Source organism: Chrysochloris asiatica, unplaced genomic scaffold (genome assembly GCF_000296735.1).
Source record: "Chrysochloris asiatica unplaced genomic scaffold, ChrAsi1.0 scaffold00085, whole genome shotgun sequence".
In the NCBI taxonomy this organism is placed as follows: Eukaryota; Metazoa; Chordata; class Mammalia; order Afrosoricida; family Chrysochloridae; genus Chrysochloris; species Chrysochloris asiatica.
The window spans coordinates 1,189,732-1,213,751 of record NW_006408603.1 but is presented as its reverse complement, the minus strand read 5'-3'; the positions used below and the strand labels follow the sequence as shown (position 1 = coordinate 1,213,751).

The following is a 24,020-nucleotide window of genomic DNA, read 5'->3' as shown; positions in this document are numbered from 1 at the left end:
AGGTTGGCCCAGGATCGGACATTGTTTCGTTCTGCTGTGCATGGGGTCACTATGAGTCGGTTCCGACTCGATGGCACCTGACAACAACAACAATCATGCAGAGATATGCAGAAAAAAATTGGTAGATTTAAGTAGCAAAGGAAGTGCAGAATCTTAGGAGGTTGTTGTCCCTTTTGGGTATTATACCTGATGCAGGGTAGAAATATATGAATGACTATACTAATTTTTTAAACGTCAATATATTCTAATGTTTAGCATTTTAAAAAGAATTATGGTTTTCCATTTTTACTTTTGATAAATATTCTTTTTAATATTTATTCACAAGATTGGCAGTTCAAACCCACTAGCTGCTCCTAGGAAACCCTATACAAGGTTGGGATGAGTCAGAACAGACTCCAAGGCACTTAATACCAATACAATTTCATGTGAACTTAAATATTAAAAAGAACCCATTTCTTGCTAATAATTATTGTTCAGTATATGAGGAAGTAAGCACTCTTCCCTGTATATGCGGGTAGTGGAAGTGTAGGATTTTAGTCTAGGAGGAAATTTGGCAGTATGTAGAATAAGCACTGGACTGCTAACCACAAGGTTGTTAGTTTAAATCCTCCAGTCGTTCCATGGAAACCCTATACAGGGTCACTATGAATTAGAACCGACTCCACATCACTTTAACAATTTATTAAAATCTTGTTGTTGTTGTAGTTGTTAAGTACCATGACTTATAGTAACCCTGCATAGGGTTTCTTTAAGGGAGCAGAAAGCCTCATCTTTCTCCCACGGAACGGCTGGTAGTTTCGAACTGCCCACCTTAAGGTTAGCAGCCCGATTCGTAACCACTGCGTTACCAGAGCTCCTTATTAAATTCTTCAAAATGTACTTATCTTTTGACCCAACAAGATCGTTTTCATAACTTTATCTTAGGAAATGATTATATGAGCACTTCTAAGATGCAATTTCAAGAATGCTAATTGTACAGCACCACAGTTCTCAGTGTGGTGCCGTGGGTTAATGCGCTGGACTGTGCCGTAAAGATTTACAGCCTCGGAAACCCTGTGCAGGGTCGCTACGAGTGGGAACCTACTCCACAGCACGTAACCACCACCAAGGTACTTAACAGCACAACCAAAAACTAGAAACAATTTACAGGACTACAATAGATTGACATAATCATAAAATTAACACTAGGTAGTCATTACATGATCCTATAAATGGATATTAATGAAATTTTATGAAATCAAATGGTATATATATATATATATATGTTAAGTGCCACCAGTCATTCCAACTCATAGCAACCCTGTATAGGGTTTCTGAGGCTTTAATCTTTGTGGGAACAGAAAGCCTCATCTTGCTCCTGTGGAGCAGCTGGCGGGCTCATACCACAGACCTTGTGATTCACAGTCCAGTGCTTATTACAGAGCCACCGCACTCTTTCACACACACACATATATATGGGACTCCTGGTGTGGCACTATAGCTTCAGCACTGGACTGTGAACCCAGGTCATTGGTTCAAACCCACTAATTGCTCCTTGGAAATCCTACAGAGGGAGAACTGACTCGATGACATTTAACAACATGGGTGTTGAAAACAGCCTAAGTAGTTATCTGAGTAGTGTGATGGTAGTGATTTCACTTGTGACTTATTTGCCTTCTCTCCCATGATAATGATTTCTATTATAAGAAAACAGCAAAACAAAGTCCTGAATTTAAAGTAAAACAAAACAAATATCCCTGAAGTGTAAACACCCAGAAATTTCCTTCAATGGGACAAGTCTCTAATCTACTCATCATCTTTCTCTAACTAAGCATGCTTTTAAGAACCAGTATATAAGATAAAAGGAGCTCTGGTAGCATGGTGGTTACGAATTGGCTGCAAACCGCAAGGTCAGCAGTTCAAAACTACCAGCTGCTCCATGGGAGAAAAATGAGGCTTTCTGCTCCCGTAAAGATTTACAGCCTCAGAAACCCTGTACAGGGTCACTATGGGTCAAAACTGACTCCACGGCACTTAACAACAACATATAAGATAAACCCATAACCACTGCCACCTAATTGATTCTGATTCAGAGCAACCTTAGAGTTTCATGTAATTCTATTTTTTAAGTTTTTAGTAAAACAGAAGTATTTTTGCTTTGAAAAATTGTTAGCATGCAATACTTCAGCTATTATGATGGACCTGGATTTGAGGGGCACACCTGGAAACCTGACCATGGTATAGAACATTATTCCAATACAGAAACATTCTGACTTTTAAGCAACAAATTTATAAATGTTCTTTTGGAGCATATCTTATTTTAAACTGAAGAGTTCTTGTATTTCACTGAGGGGGAGATACCTGGAACCGGAGGCTATACAGGAAGCAGATGACAGACACTTTACAGGAATGAACTGTGCACATGAGATCATTGCTGCTTGGTTCCAGAAAATCCTTCTTTCCATTCTGCTGTGGTAGCTCTTCCTCCCTGTTGAGAAACTTGCTGGGAACTCCCACCCCTTTCCAACCTGTTCTTCACCTTATGCCCCACAAAGCCCATGGTGACTTGCGGTCCAGAAACCACAGCATACATACTAAAGGGTTCTAGAGGGCTTAATTACCAGTAGTGAACTGTCTAGTCTACTTAATCCTTTTTTTACATGGCTTGAATAGGAACTGTTCTGAGTTCTGTACAACTTCCTGTTTAGGAACACAACCTTTTAGCTATCATCTACGACGACTATTTTTGTTACCTTTTAAGAGTTGTATAAGTTACCTTATACTTAAGGAATGTGGTTTGGTGGTCTGGAGCAAATCCAAACCTGTGGAATGGTGAGGAATTATATGCTATTTTGATGCATTCAGCCTCATTTTTCTGTCACTAATAATTTCTCACACAAGCCTAAAAAAGACGAAGTAAAATATACAAGACTCATCCTTTTCAATGAGATAAACTATTTCCTGCCTTTGAATTGAACTGAAACTCAGCAGTTTGCTTTTTTTTTTTTTTTTAATGTTAGTGAGAGTGATGTTTGTTTACTTGATTTTGGAAAATTGGACATCAGAGCCAGAAGACGCGGACTGAAGTGCGGCATGACCAGCTCACAGACTTTTAGTCCTGTCTCCAGATAGTCCCTCCCCCAGTTCCTTTTTTTTTTTTTTAAGTTTTATTGTGAATTGTGTAAGTTTTTATTGTGAAAGGGCAAATCATCAGTTTCACATTCAACAAATCATATACTTTGTTTCATTACAATGATTATAATCCCCTCCATGTACCATCAGTTAACAGTATTTCTCTCTATTCATTTTAGCCTTTTTTTTTTAAACACTCACGCATATAATAATGTACACCACCAAAGGGCACATTCTGCAAGTCTAACTTCTGGCCACCAGCTCTTAGTCCCTCTCTTTCCATGAATCTAGAGTCCGCAGCTATTCCCTCTCTCCATGTTCCCATCTCTGCCTACATTTCTGGTGTCACTGCTTCTCTGGGTAGGGTCCCGCATTCTGCTTGTGCTCTTCTCCTTTGATGGTTCTAGGATCCTCTGTTTTAGATTGTAAGATTAACTACTCCCCAGTTTTTGTTACAAAACTTCTACTTTTACAATTGTGACAGTTGCAATTAGTCATGATAACAATTACTCACTACTGAATCATAAGAATCTTATCCCCATCTCTTTTTACCAGGCCCATCTAGACAAGCTGAAAATTATTCAGTGGGGACTCTATCTTCCCCCACACACTCTCAGCAACTTGTTTTTAACAAAACAATCTGAAAGCAACAGTGAACTGGGTTCTGTTAGAGGGAAAAGGGTGGAGGAATGCTGTGGGCTCCATTCAACAACAACAGTGCTAAGCAGTGTTCTAAGTTCTTTTACACATGGTAACTCATTTAATTTTCACAAGAATTTTTTTTTTTTTTAACTTTAAAATTGTGAATTGGATGTTTACAAAGCAGATACACTCCATTTCTCTCTTTTTACAGTATTGGTCTTATATAAAATACTTGTCCTTTTTAAGTTTACACAGTAATCAATTGAGGAATTAGTATTGCCTTCGTTTTACACTTAAAATGTACAGAAAGGCTGCCTTGCTCAAGGTTACACAGCTAAGTAGTAGATGTGGGATTGGAATCCTGGTGTGATGCTGTTTGATAAGCACTGGACAGGTAACTACAAGATCTGCAGTTCAAACTCACTAGCCGCTCCTTGGAAACCCTATATAGGGGTCACTATGAATTGGACCATAACCCCTGGTAAACAGGCTTCATTTTAGTGGAGCTTCCAGACTAAGACAGACTAGGAAGAAGAGGCAGATTACTTTTGAAATGTTTAGCTACAAAAACCTTAAAACTTTCTGAACCTTCATTTGCTGATGGGGCACAACTCAAAATGAGGAGAAACAGCTGCAAACATCCATTAATAACTGGAACATGGACTGTATGAAGAATGAATCTAGTAACATTGCAAATTGTCAAAAATGATATGGAATGCATAAATATCAGTATTGTGGGAGTCCTGGTGTGGTGCTGTAGGATAAGCACTGGACCTCTAACCACGAGGTCAGCAGTTCAAACACACCTGCAGCTCCTCTGAAACCCTATACAGGGTCAATATGATTCGGAACCAATTTGATGGCGATAACAATAACAATAACTTGGTGTGGCACTATGCGTTAATGCACCAGACTGCAAAGTCATTTGAACTACAAAGCCGGCAGTTCAAGCTCACAAGCTACTCCTCAGAAACCCTATACAGGTTGCTATGGGTCGGGATCGACTCGAAGGCACTTAACAACAACAACAATAGGCATTAATGAGCTGAAATGGACTAGAATTGGCCATTTTGAATCTGACAATCATAAGGTTTACTATGCTAGGAATGACAAATAGGATGGCATAGCATTCAGAATCAAGAAAAAAAAAAAAAGCAAGATCCATCCTAAAATATCCATGTCTACAAAGACCAGTTAATATACCACTATTATTCAAATTTATGCACCAACCACAAAAGCCATTGATGATGAAACTGAAAAATTCTACCAACTTTTTCTGTCTGAAATTGATCACACATGCAATTAAGCTGTATTGATAGTTACTGGTGATTGGAATGCGAAGGTTGGAAACAAAGAGGAACGTCAGCTGTTGGAAAATAGCATCATAGAAATGATGCTAAAGATCACATAAGAACTGTGCAAATCCATGACTTATTCATTACAAATAACTTTTTAAAACAACATAAAAAGTGATTATACACATGGACCTCATCAGATGGAATACATAGGAATCAAATTGACTACCTCACTAGGAGAGACGGTGGAAAATCATAAGCCAAAACAAGGCAAGGGCAGACTGTAGTACAGACCATCAATTGTTCATATCCAAGTTCAGGTGGAAGCTGAAGAAAATTAAAAGAAGTCCACAGGAGCCAAAATATGATCTTTAACGTTGTTGTTATGTGCCATGGAGTCGGTTCTGACTCATATCGACACTATACAACAGGGTTTCTGAGGCTGCAAAACTTTATGGGAGCAGAAACCCTCATATTTCTCCCACGGAACAGCTGGTAGTTTCAAATTGATTACACTGCAGTTCGCAACCACTACGCTACCAGAGCTCCTTGACCTTTAACATATCCCACATGAATTTAGAAACCATATAACGAACAAATATGGTGCATTAGACACAAGTGGCCAAAGACTAGAAGAGCTATGGGATGACATCAAGAGCATCATACAGGGAGAAAGCAAAAGGTCATTAAAAAGACAGGAATGAAAGAAAAGATCAAAGTTGATGTCAAAAGAGATACTGAAACTTGCTCTCCAGTGTAGAGATGCTAAAGTGAATGGGAAAAAAATGAGGAAATAAACAGGCTGAACAGAAAACTGCAAAGGATAACTCGAGAAGACAATTATATGAAATGTGCAAAGATCTGAAGAGTTAGGAAACAAAAAGGGAAGAACAGCCTTGACTTGAAACTAAAGGATTCTATAGGCAAAATACTGAATGACACAGAAAGCATCAGAAGTAGATGGAAGGAACAGTCACTGTATCCAAAATGGTCAATAGTCAACCATTTCAAGAGTATTATATAGGATCAAGATGTAATGGTATAAAGGAAGAAGTCCAAGGTGCACTAAAGATATTGGCAAAGAACAAGGCTGCAGGAATTGACGGTAAACAAATGGAAACTTTCCAACCAACCAATGCAACACTGGAGGTGCTCACTCATCTAAGCTAAGAAATTTGGTAGGCCCAAATGATTGGAAGAGATCCATATATGTGCCCATTTCAAAGAGAGGTGACCCAATGGAATATGGAAATCACTGAACAATATCATTAATATCACTTGTAAGTAAAATTTTGCTAAAGATAATTTTAAAATGGTTGCAATAGTACATTGACAGGGAACTACCAGAGGTTCAAGCCCAGATGAGAACCTAGAATAAAACCTATTATTGCTGACATCAGATGGATCTTGGTCAAAAGCAGCAGCACCAAAAAGATGCTTACTTGTGCTTTATTGACTATGCAGACATTTGACTGTGTGGATTATGACAAGCTATGGGTAACATTGTGAAGAATGGGTACTCCAGAACACTTACGTATGCTTATAAGGAACTTATACTTAGAGTTGTCGTAGGAACAGAATGGAATTCTGAATGGTTTAGAATCAAGAAAGGTGTGTTCCAGGGCTATATATTCTTCCACCATACTTACTCAATCTGTATACTGAGAAAATAATATGAGAAACTGGATTATATTATATTCTGGCATTAACAACCTGCAATCTGCAGATGACACAACCCTGCCGGCTAAAAGTGAAGACTTAAGAACATTTTGAAATTGTGAAGGAATAAACTGTTTCCATGGACCCTTGACTTCATTGAGAAGAGGCCCAAGTGTTGATGAGATAACAATCTAGTGCCTCTCATGTAGCCTGAATATTCAATGATCAATCAGGGCTGGCAGCAGACGTGAGCAGTGTCAAGAGGGCTGTAGTTGGAACATTGAAATTAAGTAAATTGTGTTTCACAGTCACTTGTCCTTCTTTGCAGTACTCAGCAAATTTCAACAGAGAAGTTTTTGCTATAGAGATTCCTCCCCAACAGAATATACTAAGGCAGGCAGGAACCCATTTCTGTTTGGTCCTCTGTATTCCCCGAACAATTCAGTGCCCACTCACATAGTAGATGCTTGATTATTGTTAAGTGCCATCCAGTACATTCTGACTCATAGTGACCCTGTATAGGGTTTCTGAGGAGCAGCTGCTACAGAACTGGTAGATTGACGGGGCATAAATCTTGGTAATTTGAGCTCATATGCCAAATGTTCAGTTTCTTAAAGTCATAGGCAGACAGACATCAATGCATGAATAAAGAAGCATTAATATAATAAGGAGCATAGGGTCTCAATTATATATGTGGAAAACGAATTTACACAAAAATGTTTAAAAAATAATGTGCACATTATCTTTCAGATGTATCACATAAACTACACATTCTACTCTCACAAGCTTTCAGAAATTGCCAATAATGCCAACTTTAATATTACCTCCTTAGCGGCCTCTGACATCTACAGACTCTATTAGGTAACTGTTCAATTCCAACTGTCCAGCATGTAGTTGCCTCTGTTTAAAAACACTTAATAGTACTTTAAATGTTTCAAGTGATGTATCTTAGTTTCGTTTATGTGACTTCTACAAGTTAATGGTAAATTGTATTTGTACTAGTTGAGAAGACACTCAACTCATTATTTTAGGTTGAATGTCATTCCTTCACACACTCCCAACACCCACACCAGTGGGTTAATCAACTACAAGTGTGAAGTCAATTTCAGTTCGTATATGTATGTGTTTATTCAAACAAAACACATTTAAACATGCTTCTGTGCTCAGTGGATGGCTGCAAACAACTTTTCTTAGTAATACACTTGACTTCATTTTGTCTGAATAAAATAAGGTCTCTTCAGTCAACCATACTGAGATCCAAAGGGTAGCATTTGCTCAGGGGTAAAGTTCAAAAAGCAGGAAGGGATTGGAAAGGACAAATGGAATGAAGAAACACAGGAAGAAGAGTGCATTGTAAGAATTGCAATCAATGTCCCACATGGTGTGTATATTGTTATGCAAAACCACTATGCTCTGCAGATGCTCACTCAAATCCCACAAAAAAAGTTGGAACTATAATTAGGGTCAGGAAACCTGAGACATTCAGATTCAACTCCCTTATGTGGACCAGAGAAGTAAACTTTTAGTTGGAATTTGGGTTCTCTGGCTTCTACCCAATGCTTCTGTAACTATACTAAGATTGATAAGTCATTCATTAACACAAAACCAGAACAAATTTCCAATTAAATTTTAAGTGCATCACATCAATGTATAGGAATCTGACAGTTACCTATGACTCACTAATCACTCCCAAAGTAATATATTAGGCTTTTACATATTTTATGAGGTAAAATGAGGAACTCAGTTTCTCCAATTTTGTTAAAATATCACATTTAAAAGTCTGAAATTAATAACAGCTGTCAATAAAGGCACTTCAGTAAAGAATTATGACTAAGCAAAGAACTTCCAGTTTTTATTAATTATTTAACAAGAAAAATATTTAACCAAATTTAAAAAATTAGGATGGATTAATTTACAATAAAATAATCAAAATAGAGTAGAGAATGCCCAAGTTCCCATTTAAACAGCAGAATTGGACAACCGATCATATTTATCTACACTTGATGACAGAAATTTCCAAGACCCTCCCCCGCTTTCACAAGAGTTCACCATTGCTTCTTAGGTCAGTACTCAGGTTTCTTAAAATAACCAGTTATATTTTGAACTATATCTCCAACTACTCTGAAAAAGAGAACACTTTTAAAACAATTCTCATAGAGAGCAAATATCTTTTAAGTAATTTTATAGCATGTTAGACTGCTGAAAGAAACTAAGGATGAAAATAATGTACAAAAATTATATTCTTTTATTTATAGAAACCACCCAAATAAAATATTTTCCCTAATTAATTATCCTTGCTTCTTGTAATCTGTTACCAGAGAGGAATTATAAGAAGCAGAATGCACCTTTTTTGGGGGGTATGTGTGTGCGCGTGTATGTGCGTGAATGGGGGGGGGGGGTTGTAGCTGCCAGTTTAAGAGTTTATAACGGTAATTGTAATGCAAAATTATGATTTACAAATTCTAGACTGAGGGAAAATACCTTTTAAAAGTGTTTGTCTGCTTTGTTTTCAAGTCAAAACAACAAAAAAATTCACAGCACTTTAAAGGATGGGGTCCATTCAAATAAAATTGTGGCTAATATTACTAGTACAATCCTAAAGTGTTACATATTAAGCAAGAGATTTGATAGTAACAGTCTATATAGTAAGCTGTTTGAGCACTTCAACAGATTATATACATGGTAGTCTTTAGAAAAGAGCATTTACTTTCACTCTTAAATTTGCAACATTTAACAAATATAAACAAACATGAATATATAATGTATGACAGCTGGCCAGGCACTTAACTTGGGGAAATATGCTTTCAGATTTTGAGGTAACTTACAATTATTTTCAGCGCTTACCAACATATTCTAAAAAGCAAACTTTTTATATACCACGCTAACGGAAGTTATCCAGCTTAAAAAAAACCCACCCAAACTGCAAGTTTGTCATCCTATTGTACCAAAACTCACACCTAAGCATAACTTCCTAAGTGAATAAAAGCACATTTCCATGCCTCAATTTTAGCGCCATCTTGATACTTCTGCGCTTAAAATGTACTCAAGAAAACCACAGGTAAATAGGAGGGCTATGGGCACAAGAGCCTGAGATGAATAACTATATCTCTTCTACTTAATGTAACATTACATTTCATAGACTTTTTAGGAAGAGTCAGGCTGCCAATCACACTTAAATACATTCTAGGAAATTATGACAGGTTGAGGTGCTAAGACCTCAACCTAGCCTCAGAAATATTAGAGCAGTGCTCCACAGGAAGAGAGACAATGCAGTGGGAGAGCTCACTGCCAGGTGATGACAGTACTGGGAGAGGTCCTGAATTCACACTTCGGAGCACACGTTTCTGGGTTTATGTGGGCCTGGGATAGTTGCTGCCCTCCTGAATTCCTTTCAATGTAACATGGAGTTTGCCTAACAAATGAGAATTCATACCAGAAGATGGCGGATCTCAGTAAGTATTTAGACATTGGAAGACCAGAACACAAAGTGACCATTTTGCAATTATTATTTTATCAAAGTTATTCAATTGTATTTTTAATTAGAATTACCAGGGTATTATCTGCAAAGGCAAAAACCAAGCTTCTAAATTCTTATAACTAATAATGAACTATATTTTATATTTCTTTTTCAAACTGCCATTTCAATTTTAAAATGCTTCTGTCTTGAACAAACACATCAGCTCTGGTTATCTGGTATGCATAGAATTTTTTTTTTTTTTTTTTTAATCCTGTCTTAAATCTTTGAAAAAATGCTAAGTATAAAGGAAAAACTTTAGTTTTTTATTCTCAACATATTTAATGAGAAAACATATTGGCTTAATTTAGTCTCAAGAAGTTAAAAAAACAGGCAAAATACTTTCTTTATAAACACTAGTAAACTGACCCTCCATAGAACACGAAGATTCTTCAGACATGGTGGAAGACAGGTGCTAAGTGACCTTTCGCCTTGCAGGGCCAACATCATGCAACTGGCAAAACCACTAGCTGGAGTCATTAGTGCCATGTGCAAATGTGAAAGAATTTCACTCTGTGTGATGTTAACTGGTTCATTCAAGTTTTGAAACTGTGACCCTGGTCTGTTAGCACCAGACTTGCCCAACCAATTAATCAAGTCCCCACTGCTATGGCCTGAGGGGCAGGAGACTGTGTAAGAAAGGACTGAGGGTAATAATTATATACATAGCTAAGATATCACAATATACAATGAAGATGTAGTATGTCTATCAATATACTGTATTTGAGGCTTCAAAATTACTGATTATAGCTATTAAACATAAATTTTTATATTTGAATACCTACAAATGTAGAGTTGTTTCATGTGATCCAAATTTGAATGTAAGTGGAAGTTTACTGGATATTAGATTATCAATAAGCTACAGGAAACAAATCACATATTTTTTTCTAGGTAGCAACGTAAAATGTAAAGATTAGGTAAAAACTGAGTGAAATTATTTATAACTAGTTCCAGTTTCATCTTTCTCCTTAAAAGAACCCAAAAATAGATCTCTGGAAAACCAACCTGATCCATGTAAGAAATGACATCTGCTATTACACAGGTGTATCTTTTCCTCAAAAGTAAGAGAGAGCACAGACTTCTCTCACATATTCATTTCCATATGTAATGGTTTTTGAGATCACTGAAGTGTTTTTAAAGTAAGTCAACAAACCAATTCTAGGAAAAAGGCACTTCATCATGAGAGCTGGATGTAATTACATGAGAGTCGAGAAGACGAGGATAGGCTCAAAGGTCAATATTCATTTTTGTGTATTTATGAATACAGAGCAGATGCCAGTTTATAGAATGCAGCCAATGTCACTACAAACAAACCAAATAGCAACATTAACTATATTCTCTGCAAATAGTAATTTATGACATTTCGCCAAAAACCAACATAATTCCAAGTTCAACAGTTAAAAAAAAAAAAAAAAAAAAATCACCAGCAGTTGCTACTTTAGAGCTCAAGACACTGTTTTCAATAGAATTTCATGTCTAGTTTGGTTCCCTGTTTCAGAGCATGATTTTCTTTTCAGATGAAAAACCAGGGATGACAGAGGTGTATGTGTGTGAGGGGAGAGAATCCAGGGAGAAAAAACACTAGGCAGTAATAAGAGGTTCATTTCTCTGGTCAGACAAACATGTGAGGAGGTAGTCTTCTGAGAACTTCTCAAAATGAGAATATTTAACTGATATACTGAGAATTGGGAAGTAGAGGAGCTTCTCCGTGAGACTAAAGACAGCAATGGGAATACTGCTCCTCCAAGGAAGTCAGGACCAGATGTCAGTGCAGCTGAAAGAAAGAAAGAATTCATTTAAGTGGCACACAGGGAGTATATGAAAGACAAGTTCAAACAAACAAACAAAAAAACTCAAACAGAATAATGTATTTTCGAACATGTCCTACCTTAAAAGTGGCTCTTTTCTGATGATAGAACTTTATCAATATCTGTAGAATAAATATATGCTTTAAAAACAGCTCAGACCTCATTACTCTTAGAGTGTGCAATTAAGAAAAATATTTTATAGTTTTAAGTGAGAAGATAACCCACCAGCCACTCCTTAGAAACCCTAAACAGGGTCACTATGAGTTGAAGCCAGCTCAATAGCACTTAACAACAACAAATAGGAGTATCATCATGTCAAGAGATCAAAATGCTTGTACCTTGTTACATCACCACACATGGCAACCCCAAACAACCTTGAGTTCCATCATCACTGCTGTTGAGTTTTTTCATTCGGTACTGACGTATTTCTCTTACCAGTGTGTAAAAGGCATCTTCAACGCCCTATAAAAGAAAAAATGAAAGAAAAAGCGTAAGTAATAGAAAATAATAAAGACAGCTCAACTGACACAATCTGAGTTGTAAGTTCTCTCATTTATTCTTCATATGGATTCTAAATTCCTATCACGAATTTAATAAAAATTTTAAGCTATTAAATTAATAGGAACTCGAAAAGCTCACTGCCTCTAAAAAACTTTAGCTGCTAAAATGGGGTAACTGAAGAAGAGAACACTATTTCAGCATCCTACCAAAGTTATTAATGTAATAATATACAAATGGCATATAGTGCCCCCCCCCCCAAAAAAAAAAAAAAAAATCATGCAAAGGAAAAAGAGTAATGTGGAACACAAGAATTATGAGATCCAACGATTCCATTTTAGGAAGGCTTACGCTGTAAATGGTAACTGATGTTAAGAGTTGGTGGAGAAAGGACTAATGTTTTTAACAAGGTTCTTCTTGGTAGAAATATGTATGTCTATTAATGTGGAAGTAAAAATGCCACACCATAACAACAAATTTCATTTCAAGCTTAAAGTAACGTATAATATTATTAAAAATCCTTAAGAACAGAATGTGGGTCATATTTCTAACAGAATCAAACCATCAACCTTTTTCTGCCTTAACAAACCCTTGCCCAGATGCTGAAAGATACCTGTCTGGTCTTCGCTGAGGTTTCAATGAATGGAATCCCATAACTCTTGGCCAGTTCATGCGCTTGTTTTGTGTCAACTGTCCTTGTTGGTAAATCACATTTGTTTCCTACCAGCACCATAGGTACATCATCTGAGTCTTTTACTCGTTTAATCTGTTCCCTAAAAAAGCAATGTTATCAGGAATTAAGAACAATTAAACTTTCAGGAAGGATGAACAGTTAAAGCAACAGGGTAACCCTGTTAGTTTCAATAATTGAATTTTACTTTTCCTATTAGTTATAATAATTAGGAGTCCTGGTGTGCTGCAGGATAATGCACTGGACTGCAAGGTTAAGTTTAAACCACAAGGTCGGCAGTTCAAACCCACCAGCCACTTCTTAAAACCGCTATACAGGGTCGCTATGGGTCGGAACCAACTCCATGGCACTTAACAAAAATTATAAAGAAGTCCTGGTGTGTGTGGCACTGTAGGACACGCACTGAACTACAAGGTCAGCTGTTCAAACTCACCAGTCATTCCTCAGAAACCCTATATAGGGTCGCTATGAGTCAAAACTGACTTGAGGGCACTTAACAACAACATGAGTTATAAAAGATCTTGTAAGCTAAGGAGATTTAGATTTGATGCAACAGACATAAAAAAGCCAAGTGGAAGTAGATGGCTATTCTATACAAGTCTGGCTAATTGTTTAGAAAAAAAAGAAAATTTACTCTTGATTTAACTGCCAAATTGCTCTTTAAAGTTTTAGAAGTAAAAACTCTAAATGCTCACTGTTTCTATATAACTTACTGAGGTTTCCTTTAAATGAGTTGTTGTTGTTAAGTGCCATCAAGTCTATTCCGACCCATAGCGACCCTGTATAGGGTTTCCAAGGAGCAGCTGGTGAGCTTGAACCACCGACCTTGCAGTTCAAACGGCTTTGCAGTCTGGCGCATTAACCCACAACACCACACCAGGACTCCTTAGAATGAGTAACAGTATTTAATAGAAACAGTCTACCCACTTCACTGGTAGTGGTGGTGGTGGTAGTGGTTATGTGCCGTGGAGTTGGTTCCGACTCATAGAGACCCTGTATAAAATTTCTGAGGCTGTAAATCTTTATGGGAGCAGAAAGCCTCATCTTTCTCCCGTGGAACCGCTGGTAGTTCAAATAGCTGAACCTTGAGATTAGCAGTCCAACTCGTAACCACTAAGCTATCAGAGTTTCCTTATCCACTTCTCTAGAAGGGTGGCATTCAACATTTTCTTCAAATGAAATTATAGTTCGAAGTCCAAGATACAAAATTTTAATTAGAATGGTTCTATTTAAAAGAGGACTGATGCATCTGGAATTCCCAACTGTTCCAACACCCTCTTTGATGACACGTAAGTCACAAGAGCATATCCACATTCTCTAGAATGGCTCTGTGCAACTGAAACATTCTAGATCTGTGCTGTCCAATACGGTAGTTTTTTGTCACCTGAGCACTTGGAATTGGTTTTTAAATTTAAATAAATTTAAATAGCAACATATGGTTTGCTGCCACTGTACTGCACAGCACACAGTTCAACTCTAACTAAGGATTACATACACAGTCACATAAATGAAGTGCATTACAATGGCCATCTTCAAAACTGCACTTTGGTATGATGGTAGCAAGCTATGTTAAGGGATACTGTAAGAGAGCCCAATGAACTTGAATCATGTCATTGTTAGGGAACTATTATCCTTTATATCAAACACCCTTCCTTAATGATCCATTAGAATAAGCCGCAGGGTCGGTGGTTTAAACCCACCAGCTGCTCCTCAAAAACCCTATACAGGGTCGCTCGTCAGAACAGAGTTAACGGCACTTAACAAAAAAGCTGTTTCCTTTAAAAAATTTTTTTCTCTTCACTTATTAAACTTGTTTTTAACTAAATTTACCTTCTAATTTCATATATTTTTACTAGATGCTTTAAAATCACCTGTGGTTTGAGGTATGGTAAAAAAGGGGAGCGTTGTGACTTTGTAGTTTAATAAGCACTAGACTGTGAACCACAGCTTTTTTTCCCCCCTTGATCCACAGCTTTTTGTTCTCGGAAAACCTATACAGGGCTGCTATGAGTCAGAGTGCCTCAAAGGTAGAGAACAACAACAACAAATAAAAATAAACGTGAATAATGCCTTGTAAGGAAGAAGAAAAATGACTTCCAAGAGTTCAATTCAATGAATATTTGTTGGGTGTTTGTCAATTTATTAGGTATTACTATTATTTGTAGAACAAGAAAATGGAAAATGGAGTAGGTTTAGGGGAGCAACACTGAATTCAGTTTGGGGCCAGTTACTTTCTGTGAGTAGACATCTTCATATGGATGGACAAAATGTCAGGTGACAAAGCTGGAGGCAGAACATTCACATAGCATTTACTATTTGAAGAGTAATGTTTAGAGTGATTTACATGTTGTTATTGTTAGGTGCTATCAGGTCCGTACTGACTCATAGTAACCCTATGCATAACAGAAAGAAACACTGTCCAGTCCTGTGCCAACCTGACAATCATTGCTATGTTTGAAACCATTGCTGCTACCACTGTGCCAATCCATCTCGTTGTGTGTGTGTGTCTTCCTCTTTTTCTCTGACCCTCCACTTTACCAAACATGGTAGCCTTCTCCAAGGACTGGTGATTTACATACATATTAATTCATTTAATATTTACAATCTTTATAAGGTTAAGTGTTATAAGCTGTACATTACAAATAAGGAAATGAAGGCACAAAGATTTAATAGTCTGCTCAAAAACCTATTAAATTACAAAGTCAAATTTCATCCCAAGCAGAATTCATGTTATTCTGCTAAAGATTTCTAAGCTAAGAAACAAAGTACCCTGGGTTTGGTCTAGAATCCGCTAATAATAATCACAACTCAAAAAACCTAGTTAACAAGTCAGTTTCTGAACTCTAGTTTCTAATTCTGTTGTACTAGAATTTTTGGTGGCCCAATCTAGCTTCGAAATGTGGTGGTTCTATGAGAGAGACCACCTTTATGTTTCTTTGCCCTGCTTTCATTTGTTTCTCATCATCTTTTCTATCACTTACGGAAAAACGTTTGAGTTTTCCCTCTGAAATGCCTTCGTGATTTCTATTACAGCACCATCAGTTCTTAATCTTTTCTAGTAGCAAGCTTCATGTATGTATTAACACATATACAAGCACTAGCATATCATGTAAAATAATTGCAGTATCAACTTTCAATAATAACCTGATTTTGAATGTCAAGCAACCTCAACGAACTCTTCCTGTAACAAAATAGTATCTTTCCCATTGTGGTATCCTCATTCATCAGAAAGCTTCAGAACATACTTAAAGATCATCTGTCCAGAAAAATAATGCCCCTAGTACCTGTAAAGGTTAATATCTGCAAATGATTTGCTGTTATTGATGGCAAACACACAGAGGAAGCCTTCGCCTGTCCTCATGTATTGGTCTCTCATGGCACTGTACTCCTCTTGTCCAGCTGTATCCAGTATGTCCAACAGACAGGTTTCACCATCTATTACCACCTGTTTTCGATATGAATCCTGGGGGCAGGGAAAGAGGGACATTCAATTTTTTATTAAAACCTCAAGAGAAGTTGTATTACTGACAAAATTCCTGGTATGCAACTCCATGTAGGTTTATCTGAGATTTACTCCTCAAACTGCTAATATACATTCACACTTAATGTCCCCCTAGGGAAAAACCCCCAAATTCTGTATGTCTGCAAAAAGGAAAATATGGTCAACTCTACTCCTGGAAAAATTTTTTAAAATCCCCCAAAACAGGGTAATTCAAAAGAGATATCTACTTCTGTGAAGAGACTACAGATTAAGTTCACAGTGAATTTTACTAAGTATTATCTAGACTATTCTTCTTTGAGCCTACCTTACAAATTTTAACCCTAACTCTAACGATAACCTCGTCCTGGTGACAGTGTCATTTATGTTTATGACTAAATACACATTTAACTTTTGTTTCCAGTTTTAACACTACATATTTTCTTGGAGAAATATTCCAGAATAAATTTTTGAAGGTTCTAAGCAAAAAAGTTAATTATTTAAGAAGATAAAACATGCATAGATCAGATAAGAAAAATTCTAACTGGCTCTAAACACAAAATTTTTGCTACTTATGTTTTGGGAATGAAATTCAAAGAAAACATCATACTTGGTAAAGGTCAGGCCCCAAAACAGAGTCTGACCAGTGTCCTGGTCCATTGCCCTTTCCTCTATGACTAACTTCATGATGTGACTCTAATTTATACTTGTATTACTCTTTCAAATCAACACAGAATTCACTTGAAAAAAACTTCCTTGAAGCAAAAATGGCTGTGTTATGAAAAAAATAAACAAAATTATAATTAAAAAGACAGATTTCAGCAAGACAGAGCTGTAGTAGTCAGATAAATATTTCCTAGTGGGAAGAAAGGAGTCACTGGCTCAAATGGAACATGAAGAGAACTCTCTGGGATAATGGAAATGTTCTTATTTTGATCTAGGTGGTGGTTACATAGATATGGTTGTTGGTGGTTATGTGCCGTGGAGTTGGTTCCAACTCAGTGACCCTATACAGGGTTTCAAGGCTGTAAATCTTTATGGGAGCAGAAAGTCTCATCTTTCTCCTGTGAACAGCTGGTAGTTTTGAACTTCTGACCTCATGGTTTGCAGCCCGATTCGTAACCACTACACTACCTGGCTCTGTACAATTAACATTAGACTGCCAACTACAAGGTTGGCAGTTCAAGCCCACCAGCTTGCCCCATGGGAGAAAGATTAGGCTTTCTGTGACTGCAAAGATTTGAAACTTCAGAAACCCTATACAGGATTATCCCTGTGAGTCAGAATCCACTTGGTAACTTTACAACAAATTAACATTGAATAAACAACAAATTTTATCACTTTTGATATTGCACTGAATTAACTGAAAAGTCATGGTTCAAATCCACCAGCCACTCCTTGGAAGCTCTATAGAGGGTTGCTATGAGTTGGTACTGACTCAACCTCACTTAACAACTATTGATACTGAAGCTCTTAAGCCTAAAATAAAAGAAATGGTGAAGGATTATAATCAATCTGTAATAGTGGATAGGTTAAAGTATTTGGCTGCTAACCAACAGGTTGGTGGTTTGAACCCATTAGCTGCTCCAAGGGTGAAAGTGTGGAAGTCTGCTCCCGTCAAGATTTACTGCGTTGGAGAACCAATGGGTCTGTTTAACTCTGTTTTATAGGGCTGTGTAGGATCACCACTGGTCTGTGACCCATCAAGTGAGCAGTTCAAATCTACCAGCTGCTCCTCAGAAACCCTGTACATGGTCACTATGAGTAGGAACCAACTTGATGGCACTTAACAGCAATACAGTTGCTAAGAGTCAGAATCAACTTGAACAGCAATGAGTGTGGTTTTTGTTTGCATTAACTCTCAGCAGGGAGGTGTTAGCGAGGCCAGAGTGCAGATAAGATCATGAAATAAAGTATGTAAGACGATCTCTAGAATTAGTTACTTTTAAATTAAATAAAATTATAAAACCTTTTATTTGAAGGGTTTTACAAGTCACAGAAACCAAGATGAATTCCCATGAAAAAGTTATTATTTATGCCGCGTTTCATCTGGGGTTGCCATGAGTCTGAACGGTTACGGCAACTGTTTAGTGTTATGTGCCCTCGAGTTATTTCTGACTCAGTGACCCTGTACAGGGATTCCAAGGGAGGGGCTGGTGAGTTTAAACTAGCCGTTGAGTTAGCAGCCCAGTGCTTTTCCTACAGTACCATGTCAGGACTCCTGCTTAGTGTTAACCATCTACAAATAACCTAAACATATTAACTGACTCCACTTTCACAACATCCTTGTGTAGTAGGTAGGCTACACTTATAATAGATGAGGAAAATGAGGCTCAGAGTTGTTAAGTGACTTGCTCGCATAACTATACAAATAGTACACAAGGACCTGAGCTCTAGGTATGTTGTTTTAAGTGCTGTTGAGTCTGTTCATGCACTCCAGTGCTTATCATACTGTGCCACACTAGGACTCTAGCTCAAAGTGACCCTGTATAGCATTTTCAAGGAGTGGCTGGTGGATTTGAACAACCAACTCTGCTGTTAGCAAGCAGTCCAGTGTTTATTCTATAGCACACCAGGATTCCAGTTCTAGTTATGTTGTCATGAAGTGCTGTCGAGTCGATTCCAACTTATACTGACTCTGTATAACAGGAGTGGGTATGTCTGGCCTTTAGGCTGTATGTTGTTGTTAAGTGCTGTCAAGTCAGTTCTGACACATAGCACCCTGTATAGGGTTTCCAAGGAGCAGTTGGTGAGCTTGAACCACCGACTTTGAAGTCCAGTGCAGTAACTCACAGTGCCACAACCAGGACTCCCTAGGCTGTATGATGGTGGTGGTTATGTGCTGTGGAGTCAGTTCTGACTCATAGTGACCCTGTATGGGGTTTCTGATGCTATAAATCTTTATGGGAGCAGAAAATGTCATCTTTCTCCCTTGAAATAGCTGGTAGTTTTGAACTGCTGAACCTGAGGTTAGCAGCCCAATCTGTAACCACTATGCTACCAGATCTCCTTCTTAGGCTGCACTGTTGTTGTTGTTAAGTGCTTCTGAGTCGGTTCCAACCCTTAGTGACCCTGTACAGGATTTGAGGAGAAGCTGGTGAGCTTGAACTGCTGACCTTGCAGTTCAAATGGCTTTGCAGCCTGGCGCATTAACTCACAGCACCACACCGGAGAAAATCATTTGGTCTGGCCCTGCAAAGTTAACTGCAGTTCCAGCCATGACCTATCACATTATGGGTGAATTAAATGTTTGACCAAATATAGCAGGCTAATTTTTAATTTGATAATTTTGTATGGCTCGTGAATGATGTTATACATTTTTGCAGAAAAAAAGGTTCTCCATGCCTACTGTTAGGGAATGGCTGGAGAATTTGAACCATCAACTTGGTGGTCCAGTGTTAATCCTACAGCACTACATCAGGACTCCAGTTCTAGCTACAGTAACTCAAATCTTAATTCTTTCTACTCCATCTCAGTCTCAGCTGCTTGAACTAGCCAGATTTCAGAATTCTTCATTTCTACCCTGCAATACGGAGTCCTAGTGTGGTACGGTGGGTTAATGCAAAACCATTTGAATTGCAAGGTCAGCAGTTCAAGCTCACTAGCTGATCCTTGGAAACCCTATACAGGGTCGCTACTGGTTGGAATTGACTCGACGGCACTTAACAACAATCCTACAATATAATCACACAGATAGTACTTCTACTTAGCTCTGCGTTTCTATTAGATAGAGCTGTCAAATATGAAGAAAAAACCCCAAGGCGTTCAACTCTGAATTTGAAACATTTTTCAGCTGTTAAAAACTGTATACTTCTGAGAGATTTTTCAACAGATAATAAAAATGAACATACAAAGCTACACCTACTGTGTTAACAAATGAGTATATCAAATAACTATTTTCTCTCCTACTTTTTCTGGTGTAGTGCTGCAGGATCAGCAGTAGACTGTTAACCACCCGCTCGTTGGAAACCTTATACAGATTACTATGATTCCGAACACATTCAATGGCATTTAACAGTTTCTTTAGCTGATAACGAACGAGCAGGACGTAAAATGAAAGCTAGGGTCAACAGATTGCCACTGGGCCTCACCTCTATGGTGGGATCATATTCATCTACGAAGTGGTTCTGGATTAGCTGGATTGTCAGTGCACTTTTCCCAACACCACCTGCTCCAACCACCACCAGTTTGTACTCAGTCATTTCACACCAGCAAGGACCTGGAAAATAGCAGTTAGGGGAAAGTGGCGAGCCACATCAGCTGTACTTCAAAGCTTTCAATAATCAATAGTTACTAAAAGCAGACTCTGAAATGTATCTGTTACATGCACGTGAACCTACACTTGGTTCTCAAGTGATACTGGTACGCACACACACCTGCAGGTTGGTGTGGGTAACAAGAACGTTAGATTCCAGTCCTTGGTGCTATCCCCCAGCCTCATCTGTTTTTCAAATCCTTGGGCCCCGCCCTCTACCTATGGTAAAGGAAACCCCCTTTATTCTTAACCCAAGGCAACAGCTAGTGGCGGCCTTTTAGGCCGCCCCACTTTTTACAAATCAGACTTAGCCCGCCAGCAGTCTCCAAAAACCTCCCAACGTAGGGCTTAAAACCAAGGAGCCCCACTCTGGGCCTTTGTCCGCACTCACTGATTCCGCTTGCTCCCTGCCCACTATGAGACGCCTCTAGGCTCAAAAGTTGAAAACCACGCACACCCAAGCCTTACCTCAAGCTCTGCTGTCTCCAAGTCAGCCGGATTCAGGACCACAAGCGGGAAAAATGCTGGAGACCCCGGAACCGCCATGAACAGCCCCCACCAGGGAGCGGCACTTCCGGCCCCGCCCGCTACGCCATCAGTAGGCGCCCAAGAGGGCGCCCAAGTCCCCGCCCCAGCCACGTGGGCCTCCGACAAAACAGTCACGCGGCAGGCCCCACCCCAAATCCACCCCTCCCCAAACAGGACGTTTCGATAATGAAAGCGCTGGGTGCTGTGGTTCTCAAAAATCAGTAAAACTTTATTCGCTTCCATTCTTTCGCCATTAACAGAAAACTGGAGAAAGCAAAAATGTTCTGTGTTTACAAAGATAAATGGCCTCTTTACCCAGAGATCAAAACCGCAAAAGACAAAGGGGAAGATAAAGCGCCCTCCCCCACACCCCCTGAGCTGAACCTATGATCTTAGACAAAGCTTTCAGTCCACTGGCCAGGGACCTGTATGTGACCAATTCAAGATGAGGGCCAAGTAATCAGACCAATCCATTCCCGTGATATTAGGTCGAACAGAAGTTACACCAAAGCTCCAGAACCTGTATTTTTCTTTTTACAGGACACAGGAACCAGGTGACTTACAATAAAAAAAACAAGATTCATTTCAGGCACAACTTTTTTTTTTTTTTATTATTTTTTTTAAATCAGTAAAAGAAACTGGGTCCTAGAAGCTGCAGTGATCTAAGCAGCAGCAAATTTGTGCATTCCTCCTTTGTTTTTGTTTAAATATGTTTAAATTATCACACTGCTTGCATACCTCATTTGCATGAAATTCTGCACCATACATACTAATTGTAGTAAAGTTACCCCCCCCCCCCAATCCCAGGGGAAAAAAAAAAATACTGCTACTCTGGAAGATAATTTTCATTGAACGCTAACCAAACTTCATTAAGTGGGCTGTGATAAGATTATAAATGATATGAAAAAATAATATTTTAACATTTGGCCATCAACTTAAGGAAATGGTTTGCCTACATAAATTTTTGTAAATTTTAAAAGGTAATATAGTCTACCCTTATATGGTCCTCAGAATTAAAGCATAATGAACAAGAAAGAAAAGGAAAAGAATGCAACCGAGTGCTAAGGCAGAACATTTTGCCAAACGTAATGAAGGTAGAGTAGACACTAAATTATCAAGTGCAGAATTTCACAGGGCCAACAAGGTAATGTCTATATCACTTACACAGGTGAGTGGATTTTGCAATTACCAGTTGCGTTAAATGCACCAAATAAAGCTCCTAAAATTGATACTAGAAGGCGCCACCTTAAGTTTTCCAGGCTGCAACTGTGCATAATTTTAAAATGGTTTTCTTAAATTTATTTATTTTTTTAAACATAACACGAGGAAGGTGTTAAAACTGGTGTAATAGCTCAATAGAATAAGTATTCCAGATTTTGGGAGGCATGAAGAGGGAGATATTCAGAACTCTTCACCAAAATCCCCCCAACTTGATCATAGTGGATTAAATGATGTGCTTGTGGATGTAATTAGTCAATGACACCAGCTTGACGGATTTTTCTTTCGGCACCAAATCCCTGTGAAGAAATAAAATTGCAGTTAGTGACCTGGGCACATGACAATCACAGTACCCTCACAATTCTAATAGTACAAAAATATTTTCAATCATCTTAACCACCACCAATTTTTTCAGAATAGAAAACCTACAGTAATCCCTTTGACCTCATTATTTAATCTTTATGTTCAAATTATCAAGAAATCGCAGCAACCATTATATATAGTCAATACTGAAGCTCTTTGTTTTTTTAAATTAAACTGGCTGATCTATAGTGAAATGAGTGACACCTCTGTAATCTGATGCTCTGTCAGCTGCCTCCCCCAAACTGGTATGCCCTCATACCATTGAGTTATCTGGTCCCCTTGGCTGACGAAGAACCATTAAGCGAGGAGCACTGGCATCATCCAGGGTGATGCTCTTCAAGCGATTGACCAACCGATCAGGTCTTGGAGCTGCAACAGCCTTGGGGCCTTCGCTGTAATAAAATCAACAGGTCAGAAGAAGCAACACTTGGTGGGAAGAAGGCAAATACTTGCAGAAGAATGTGTTTTCCACCTAACTACCCAAATGACTCACTTTTAATGAGGGGACTACTCTTGCCACATCTAGCCAGTTAGCAATACAGGATAGACAAGTTTGTATTTTTTTTCTCTCAACTCAGTTTATTACTGCGTAGGAGCTGGAAGAATCATTTGGGCGAGGGTCATCCCTAGACTTGTCTGAAACCAGAGAGACCAGTTCCACAGATGAATAAAACAAGGCAATGGATTTAAAGAACCTTAAAAACAAAACAACCAAATTTAAAGAAATATTTCTAGGGACTCAAAGCTCTTCTACTAGTAGCAATGGTACTGCAATTCTTTTTTTAAAGTTTATGAGTGAGGACTGCTAAACTATAAAATCAGAACCTAACCTAGAAATGGCTTAAGAAAAGGCGCGAGGAAGAATAGGAAAAGATCTGATATATACAAGTGCCCATATGTTTCACTGGGAGTATATAACCCTAAAGGTTAGATAATGACAACCACTAAATGTAAGAAATA

The 24,020-nt window shown here is 38.2% G+C and overlaps 2 protein-coding genes across 7 annotated transcripts in view; both read right to left on the bottom strand.

The window, feature by feature from the left end:
- Positions 1 to 12,371: 12,371 nt before the first annotated feature.
- NRAS (neuroblastoma RAS viral (v-ras) oncogene homolog) lies at positions 12,372 to 20,898 on the bottom strand. The gene is made up of 4 exons (XM_006865878.1): positions 20,788 to 20,898; positions 16,503 to 16,681; positions 13,141 to 13,300; positions 12,372 to 12,491 (listed from the first exon to the last, which is right to left on the bottom strand). The coding sequence occupies exons 1-4, from the start codon at positions 20,896 to 20,898 to the stop codon at positions 12,372 to 12,374; spliced, it is 570 nt and encodes a 189-aa protein (XP_006865940.1).
- Positions 20,899 to 21,688: 790 nt separating this feature from the next.
- Positions 21,689 to 24,020, bottom strand: part of CSDE1 (cold shock domain containing E1, RNA-binding) — a 47,410-nt gene continuing 45,078 nt past the window's right edge. For all 6 annotated transcript variants that reach the window (XM_006865872.1, XM_006865873.1, XM_006865874.1 and 3 more), the window contains 2 exons: positions 23,320 to 23,452; positions 21,689 to 22,996 (listed from right to left, as the gene is read on the bottom strand). In XM_006865872.1, coding sequence (XP_006865934.1) covers positions 22,949 to 22,996; positions 23,320 to 23,452 — 181 coding nt within the window. In that variant the 3' untranslated portion in view covers positions 21,689 to 22,948. The remainder of the gene's footprint in view (positions 22,997 to 23,319; positions 23,453 to 24,020) is intronic.

What these genes read in the sequence shown, in the direction of transcription:
- NRAS (XM_006865878.1), bottom strand. Translation starts at nt 20,898, where the DNA reads ATGACTGAGTACAAACTGGTGGTGGTTGGAGCAGGTGGTGTTGGGAAA. An exon ending in AATATGATCCCACCATAGAG is followed by an intron (nt 16,682 to 20,787) that starts GTGAGGCCCAGT and finishes CCCTGCCCCCAG; the next exon opens with GATTCATATCGAAAACAGGT. An exon ending in CCTCAGCGAAGACCAGACAG is followed by an intron (nt 12,492 to 13,140) that starts GTATCTTTCAGC and finishes TTTCTTTTATAG; the next exon opens with GGCGTTGAAGATGCCTTTTA.